The 8963-nt window shown below is 35.7% G+C and overlaps 1 protein-coding gene across 1 annotated transcript in view; it reads left to right on the top strand.

Moving 5' to 3' along the window:
- Positions 1-8614, top strand: part of LOC110796460 (uncharacterized) — a 29626-nt gene extending 21012 nt beyond the window's left edge. The window contains exons 8-18 of the mRNA XM_022001519.2: positions 3231-3333; positions 3605-3730; positions 3873-3986; positions 5664-5782; positions 5877-5964; positions 6076-6168; positions 7086-7175; positions 7344-7463; positions 7559-7650; positions 8068-8125; positions 8219-8614. Coding sequence (XP_021857211.1) covers positions 3231-3333; positions 3605-3730; positions 3873-3986; positions 5664-5782; positions 5877-5964; positions 6076-6168; positions 7086-7175; positions 7344-7463; positions 7559-7650; positions 8068-8125; positions 8219-8296 — 1081 coding nt within the window. The 3' untranslated portion in view covers positions 8297-8614. The remainder of the gene's footprint in view (positions 1-3230; positions 3334-3604; positions 3731-3872; positions 3987-5663; positions 5783-5876; positions 5965-6075; positions 6169-7085; positions 7176-7343; positions 7464-7558; positions 7651-8067; positions 8126-8218) is intronic.
- The last annotated feature ends 349 nt before the right edge of the window (positions 8615-8963 follow it).

Raw genomic sequence — 8963 nt, forward strand, 5'->3', positions numbered from 1 at the left:
TCTGCCTTTGTTTCCTAAATTGTCTAGACAACGACACTTTTTTTTTTCAGCTGACGAGCCTGACGTTCCACCCTGATCGCTGTTTTTTTTTTCTCTTTTAAAAATGTAACCTGGGGTTGGCAAGACAGACGGAGATTCTTTAGTTATTTATTTATTTATTAATTTTTTTTGAAAGCAAATACATTTCCAAAACACTCTCTTCACTTTTGGCATGCATATTCAAAAGTGACCATTTGACTGACAAACTTTCCCTAATGTAAGGTTCTATTACCCCAAATCAATATTTGATGTAGCATATTAGGCAATTTCTATACAACAACAACAAAGCCTTAGTCCCAAAATGATTTGGGGTCGGCTAACATGAATCGTCATAGGAGATCGTCAATGGACCGGAACAAACCAGAAAGGAGTGGGACGTTAAAAGAAAAAAAATATTATAAGTGATAATTAAACTAAATAAAGTTTAAAATAGATATAAGTAAAATAAGCACCTCTATATTATATTACAAAAAAAAAAGAAATTAAGGGATAAAAAAATAAAAAAAGTTTAAACTAGGTATAAGTAAAATAAGCACCTTTCGAAATAGCATTTTAAACATAAAAATAATAACAATAAAAAATAAATAAAATAAAAATAAAATAAAAAATGGAAGATGTATAAGTCAAATGAAGTCATCAACGTATATTCTCTCCCTCCACTCTGTCCTATCCAACGCCATATTCTCCTCAATCTCAAGTATGCTCATATCGTACTCAATCACCTTCCTCCAAGTTTTCTTAGGTCTTCCCCTATCCCTTACAATTCTATCATTTTGCCACCCTTCTAGTCTCCTAACTGGGGCATCACTTGATCTTCTGCTCACATGTCCAAACCATATTAAACGATTTCCCATCATCTTAAACTCAATCGGTGCAACCCCTACCTTCTTCCTAATAATCTCATTCCTCAAACGGTCCCTTCTTGTATGCCCACACATCCAACGTAACATGTGCATCTCCGCCACATTCATCTTATGCACGTGACAATGTTTCACTGCCCAGCATTCCGTGCCGTATAACAACGCCGGTCGAAGCCGTGCGGTAGAATTTTCCCTTCAATCTTTGGGCATGCCTGGATTAATTAAAAGGAAAGAGAATGTTGCATGACACCTGTAAAAATGTAATAAAGTTCTTTAATAGAAAGGGGCGGGGTGAAAAGAGAAGGTTTTCACTTTGCTACAGATTCATGAGGTGGTTCAGATTTGAAAATCAACCTCTCTAAATGTGGTATAAGAATTTTTCCTGATTCTACTGTTCTTCGCCAGTATGCAGCTATGGAGCTATCAGCTATGGTTGGGTGTTAAGTTGAGAGTTGGCCTCTTTGTTACTGTGGTTAAACCCACATAAAGAAGGCTACTTCTGGGAACCAGTTGTTTCAAGTTTCAAAAGACTTGATGGGTGGAAGGTCTATTATTTTTCTCGGTGGGAGGATTACTTTGATCCAATCATGTTCGTCAAGTATCCCTCTCTACTATCTCTCCCCTTTCAAATCCCACTTTCTATTGCAACTTTGCAAGTAAGATTGAGAAAATGATGAGGAATGTTTTGCGGTCTTGGCCTAACAACGTGAGGGAAGATCATCTTGTGAGTTGGGAAATGGTTTGTCGGCCAAAGGAAGAAGGGTCTAGGCTCTGGAAAAGTGGTGTAAAAAATATTGCTTTTGTCAGAAAGTGGTTATGGTTTTCCTCGTGATGCGGAGTCATTGTGGCTTAGAGTCATAAAAAACAAATATGGTTTGCAACAAATGGGTGAGGTGCTCAAAGCGCTCTTAAGGTAACCCATGCTTGTCCTTGGAAGTTCATTTCCTAGGTTTTCAATCTTTTATTTCCTTTAGAGAAGTTCAAAGTAGGGAGTGGTTGTCGTATTCGTTTTTGTGAAGATGTTTGGAGGGGAGAGCAACCTTTCTGTGTCCATTTCCCTCCGTTATTTCAGTTATCTTCACTACACAATACCCATGGTTTCTATGGTGTAACGCATGGGATTTAAATTTTCGAAGGCCACCACATGATAGAGCTATAGGAGCTTTCTTCTTTACTAGGGGCTCCAGGTCATTAACTATCTAGAGTGGAGGATGCTAGAGTGTGGACCGGGGATTTATCGCGATCTATTTCTTGTAAATATTTTTCTAGTGTACTTGAATCAACCACCAAAGTTTCCGGCTTTTCCGGTAGCAAATTTCATTTGGAAGTCAAAGGTACCTCTTAAGGTGATGAGTTTTGTGTGGACATTGGCGTTTGGAAGGATTAACACTAATGCCATGCTTCAAAAGGGAAGGCTAAGTGTGGTTATTTCTGGTTATCCACCAGATATTTGCTTGCTTTGCCGTACAAGTTACACTAACACTAATAATGAGTCATTCTCACATGGTTTCTTAGACTGGGAAATGACAAGTTACCTTTGGAGGAGATTGCTTGCGATTTACGAGGAGTCTTAGGTTTTCCCTTTAGAGATTTTTATGGCGCAATGCTTTAGGGGGTGTCGTAAGGGTAAGGAGAAGAGATTCTTGTGGTGCAATGGTTTCATGGAAATTATCTGGTGTGTGGTTGGAGAGAAACCCAAGGGTCTTTTCATGAGTTTCATTACCATCTGATTTATTGTGGGGCACGGTCACAGTTTTAGATCTTTATGGGCTAAAGCTAGTGGGGCTTTCAAGAGAGGTACAAAGAAACTGGGGCAATCTGTAATTTTATTTTCTAGATCAGAGGGCAGCTTGTCCTCATTGTGTGTTCTCCTTTTTTCCTACTGCTAATATAATATATTTTCTTATCAAATAAAAATGAGGTGGGGGACAATTTGGTTTTACTTGATTTTTTTCTTCTTCCTGTCATTAGGATAATAAGTCTTCCCTGCTCCCTTTCTTGTTTTGGCCCTTGGTGAACTTATTCTGTTCTTTTAAAACATGGGTCTTATTTCTAAATCATCCGAACAGAGCCTGAAAGTTTCCAGCTTGATTGACAACCAGCCAAGATTATTTTATCTGCAGCAATGTGAACCTTTAATACCATTGTACTAGAAATTGTGTGTGGTTGTTTTCTTTTATCGAACGATGAGAAGACTTCCCTGGTATCTTTCTAGTTTGGGGCTTTGTGCTTTTTGAATCCTTCAGATTTTTCCTGTTCTTAGAACACAGTCTCAAAGTTTCCAGCTCTACTCTGCTGAGATTAGTTGTTCTGCTGTTTTTTCCATTACAGGTGCTTAGCTGATGAAGCTGCTATCCTGTTGCTCTATTCTTTGGTGCACGGGAATGCAGATTTTTTGGAGTATGTGTTAGTGCGGACTGATCTAGATACTCTGGTATGATGTGAATCTGAAATATTTTTTTGGCTATATGTCAAACCTTTCAATCCCTTTAGGACCCTCCTTTGTTTTTCTCTTAAACTCTGATTACTGTCTTCAAGGGTTAAAGTTTTGCTTGATTTGTTATGGGATACAAGTGACATATAACCTTGAGTGGGAAAGCTTAATGTGTAGTAAATTGCTGACTACTTTATGATATGGGAGACAAGTAACTGTATACAGACGGTATAGTCAATCCTAATTTGTAGTTTCTATTTTGAATCACCAGCTAATGCCTATCTTGGAAATATTGTACAATGCTCCAAAGAGGACATCAAATCAGATCTACATGCTGTTGATTATTCTTCTTATTCTCAGCCAGGACTCTACTTTCAATGCCAGTGTTCACAAGCTGGTAAGATCCCCAGTCTTGCTTTTGGTCTCTGTCCCTAAGTTTATAGATTTTGCATTATTAAGTTATGGCAGATTTGTAGCTTCTTCTCTATTTCTAATGTTTTTGCTTCTTCCAATCACTTCTTCTATATCCGTTTGAGCAGATGTTACCAAATGTGCCTTGGTATAAGGAACGACGCCTGAATCATACATCTCTTGGATCATTGATGGTCGTAATACTTATAAGGACTGTGAAGTACAACTTATGCAGGCTGCAGGTATGTTTAGCAGTCCAATCTCAGCATAGCTATTTATATAAGTATATGCATGAACTTTTAAGTGATTATTATGCCCTTGCTGGTGAATGATTTTTTTATTACCACTATTGGAGCTTTTCAAATGGATCTTATTGTTAGGGCATGAGGGAATTATGTATCTATCCTTTGTCCATGTTGTGTAATCTTTCACAATGACATTTGAATGGGGAAGGCTTTTCAACTAAGGATGTGTTTTTAATCACTATAAGCTCATTTTGATGCATTTGTCTTGATCACCATGCATGACTTTTAGAAGTAAATTGGTTTGTGTATTTCTAAAGGCTACATTAATTTTGGTAGTCATAAAATGGAAGGCTAAGTTGTGCCAAAAAAATTTATGCTCCAAATGTAATCACACTGAGATATATCCGTAATTACAGAAATGTAAGACGGTTCATTGGACAAAAAGTAGTTATCATTTTGGATGTCTGGATGAATTGCAATGTTTTCTTTTTTGGTGATATAGCCACATAGTTGCTTATTTTTTTATCTTATATTGTTTCATTTTCTCTGAGTTGCAACAAGACTGTTTTGAAGGCTTTTAGCGGGCATTTGTTTTGAGGGTTTTAGGAAAGGGTAAGAGGATTAACACCCATTATTCCTTTTTTGTTGTTTGTTTGGTCATTTTAAACATTCTCTTTACCCCTCTCTTTCCCCACTTTCCTCTAAGGTGACCCCCTCCCCCCCAAAAAATAAACTTAATACCATGCCCATGCGTAAATTTAGTTCAGGTTTCGGTAGACTACAACTTACATCAGGATCTCTATTTTAGATGAAGTTCGCACAATAGGGAATAGGCCTCTCTAACGTGGTTACTGGATTACTATGCTTATTTGTAGTAGTTCTGAACTTCTGACTGTAGGGTTCAGCTGATTCTCCAGGCAACGTTTCTTTAACATTACAAACAATTACAGTAGGCTGTAAATCCCAGAAATTTTCTTATTTTCAATGTTCGGAAGATGGACGTTCTTGTTAAGGTCAAGATATATTGTGCTTAACTTTTTGAGAATGAATAAACATTCTCGATAATTTTGTAGGCGCGGCCACCAACTAGAGCATTGTTACCTGATGCTTGTGTTACGTGTTAAGGTGCATGGTGTAGTCCTGATCTTTTATTTGAGTGGGAGACTACTGTGAGCTGTTTACTATGCTTCTATGGAATGTTTTTTTTTTTTATTTTTTTTATTTTTAGGAGAGTTTTGGCCCCTTTTAGCTGTGATTTGCTTCTTTATTGGGCATTATGCAGGTGAGTTTGATTGGTCTCTTATGGAGAGAAGTTTCGATGGTATTGTATGTTTATTGTCGAGATTTGGGTGCGTTTTATTTCGCGTATTCAAGCTTTTAGAGTGAAGGTGCTATGGGATATTGGAATGATGTTGTACTTTCAGCTCCTTTAAGCCTGCGATCCAGTGCTTGTCACATATTTTCTTGTCGAAAAATATTGTTTGATTGGCATGCTTTCCTGTAATATTAGAGAATGCTTGACTGCTTGTCCTCCGAATATATCTTGAAATTTTCCGCATTTCATTTTGAAAATTTTCTTGTCCAAAACTAGAGAACCCTGTTGTGAAGTGTCATGTCTGCAGATACCTTGAACTATTTCGTGGTTTTGATTACTGTGGAGGTTTTACCGTGCAGGATGTTTATCTGCACACAAACTGTCTGGCAGCGTTGGCAAATATGGCCCCACATGTTCACCGTTTGGATGCATATGCGTCACAAAGATTAGTCAGCCTATTTCACATGCTTTCTCGCAAGTATATCTTCCTTCTTCCACCTGTTCCTATAATTTTATCAGGAATTGGTAGCAGTGATGTTAATTTTGTATGGTTGTTTTCATAATCAAACCAGGTACACCAAGTTAGCAGATCTTCAAAATGACAAGATGCAAATAGATAAAGTGAATCCCAAGGAAGGAGACAATGTTTTGGAAGATGTGGTAATTTGTTGTATTTGGTTGTAACTTAGCTCAGTAAATACTTAGTATGCCTTGCACGTTACCTGTTGACTGTTTCATGGTATGTTGCTAAAAGGGTAATATTTGTCGCAGTCAATAGAGTTGCATATTTATACTGACTTCTTGCGGATCGTTCTGGAAATAATAAATGCAATCCTGACATATGCCCTGCCACGGAATCCAGAGGTATTGTGTGCTACTGAGTAATTTCTTAAACCATAGTGAGTAGTAAATATTATGCTTCCCCCGTTTTTCAATACATGCAGCACTTTGTTTTTTGGCACTATGCATATATTATCCTTGACCATATTTTCCTACTCCCTTTGTCCCATATTAATCTTTACACTTCCTTTGTTCCGTCTCACATTAGTTTAACTTTATGCACTTCATTTTTGGGAAAGACCCCATAATTATTTTAATACATCTCTCTCCCGAATAAGTTGGGGTCCCACACTACTTCACATTCAATAAAAGAATTCCCCACTATCTCTTAGCACATTTACCGTTTAAATAAAACACGTACTAATACCCTATTATCTCCTTTCACATCTACTTTTCCAATAAAATAACAATAGATAACCAAACAACAATTTATCACCTAAAACTATAATCTGGAATGGAAGGAGTATTGTAACTCTGTAAGATAAAAATAATGTCATTAATAAGAGCTCATTCGGTATCACTTCTAGTTTTCAGTTTTTTATTTTGAAAGTCATATGATTTAGATTGAATTATGAATCAAAAGATATTCTACCTGTAGTGATGATGTTGATTTTCAATACTGACAACAAAAAACAGGAAACTATTTTTTGTGGTTTTCATATTTTGGTTTTTAGTTTTATTAAAAGTAGAAAACTGAAAACAAAGAACGATAACGAACAATTAGTGTATATTTTCACAAAATCTACCTTTTGTATTTTTTTTCTTCTTCTAATATACAGATAAATATACTTGATAATGTGTTAAATATACTTGAAATAGTAATGGTCAAAACTAATGTGTTAAAGAGCAAAAAGTCAAACGTTGTATGTATTGAGAAACTGAGGAAGTATGAATTTTCTTTATCTTATTGTTGCGAAACTATCTATATGTACCTGTTTCAGGTTGTTTATGCGGTGATGCACAGACAAGAGGTATTTCAGCCCTTCAGGAATCATCCCAGATTTAATGAACTGCTTGAAAACATTTTCACTGTAAGTTATAACAGTCGATGGCTTCACGAAATTCATGATAAATAGTTTATTCTTCTGTCACAAATCCTGTTGTTTTCCTATATGCCACATTCTCTTTAGGTGATTCGTTTTCTTTATTTTGATGCATTTTCTTACTTTATGGAATGTGGTGCTGTTTTCAATATCTAGGTGTTAGATTTCTTCAACAGTCGAATGGATGCTCAAGAGGTAGATGGTGAGTGGTCTGTGGAAAAGGTGCTACAGGTTATAATCAACAATTGTAGATCCTGGCGAGGAGATGGAATGAAGGTCCAATTACAAACAATTCTTTGTTCTTTTTCGTGTATCTTAAAAAACACATTACACATTTTCCTCCACCCCTCACATCTATTCTATTTCACCAGATGTTCACTCAATTGCGTTTCACTTATGAACAAGAAAATCATCCTGAAGAGTTCTTCATTCCGTATGTGTGGCAGATTGCTGTAGCTAACTGGTAATCTCCGTCTTTCAGATGACCTAATTTTTTATGCTGACATAATCACTTCTCTTATTTGAATTGCAAATTTATATATTTTGGTTAACTGTGTACTAATATTTACAGTTGAATTGATTGAAATGAGTAATTCTGAAAGTTAAAACATTTAATTTCCATTAATTTATATAGAATGAAAAGAAAGTAAACACAAATTAGTCTATAGTGCTTGAAGAACTACAACATCAAGTAATCTTATATTATCTACAGAATTCCATTTCGTGTTGCCTTACGATCTTAGGCATGTTAATTTTGTTTGTGATTTTCTGCACATCACTTTACAAAATTTACCGAAAGATGGTCCAGGCATTTATTTGATAGTCGATGCCCACTGACTTGCTATGTATTATGATATTCACTTGACAATGTGTTTCGCAGTGGATTTACCTTCAGTCCCAGCAAGATAAACTTGTTTTTGATTGATCTGCCTAAAGAGGTACGCTTTCTGTACCCTTCTTAAAATATAAATGAAATTTCAGTCTATTTCTCACCCAGTCAATTGATATTTTATATAATTTTCATGGAGCAGACTGCTTATAATGGCGAGGGAGTTCAAAAATACCCTAACGGAGAGTTGAGCACACATGAAGTTGAGCTTGATCCTTAAGACAGAGGGCTAAGGGTTATTTTTTGAAGTGAACTATGTAAATATATAGGTATTAGCTCCCCTCAAAAAAATAAAATAAAATATATATATATATATAGGTATTAGCTAGCAGAGAATTGTAATTCATCTCATTCTTTCCTGTCTATATGTTGAAATAATGTAAAAAGCCTCCCAATTGTATGGCATTTGTGAATGACATTATGTAATATTTAGTATAGAGTAAACACTCAACTATTTTTTAGCTTGGGGCATGACGGTGCATGCCACTGCTTATATTGGGGCCTTGATTAACCAGTGACGCGTATCAAATTTTGGATTTAGGGATTTCCAAATTTGTTCAATAAATTAAACTATTAAATGGGCTAGACATGTCTGCAATTAATCTACCAAATGTGCTGCTTAGATATTGTTGCACCAAACTTTTGAAACTATATGAGCTTCACTTTCTTTTATATGGCCATTTGTATTCTACCAAATATGCTGCTTAAATATTGTTTGGTTCATTAAAGTCAACTACTGTGAAGGTTGCAAATCTATCAAAATTAAATTAAGATATTTTCATAATTATCATAAAGTCTAGTTTTTCATACTTACCACCTTATAATATTTTATTTAAAAATTACTACCTTAAATTTGTCTAAACTTTCAAAAGTACCATCACTTAACG

The sequence above is a fragment of the Spinacia oleracea genome, chromosome 3 (assembly GCF_020520425.1).
Source record: "Spinacia oleracea cultivar Varoflay chromosome 3, BTI_SOV_V1, whole genome shotgun sequence".
Lineage (NCBI taxonomy): Eukaryota > Viridiplantae > Streptophyta > Magnoliopsida > Caryophyllales > Amaranthaceae > Spinacia > Spinacia oleracea.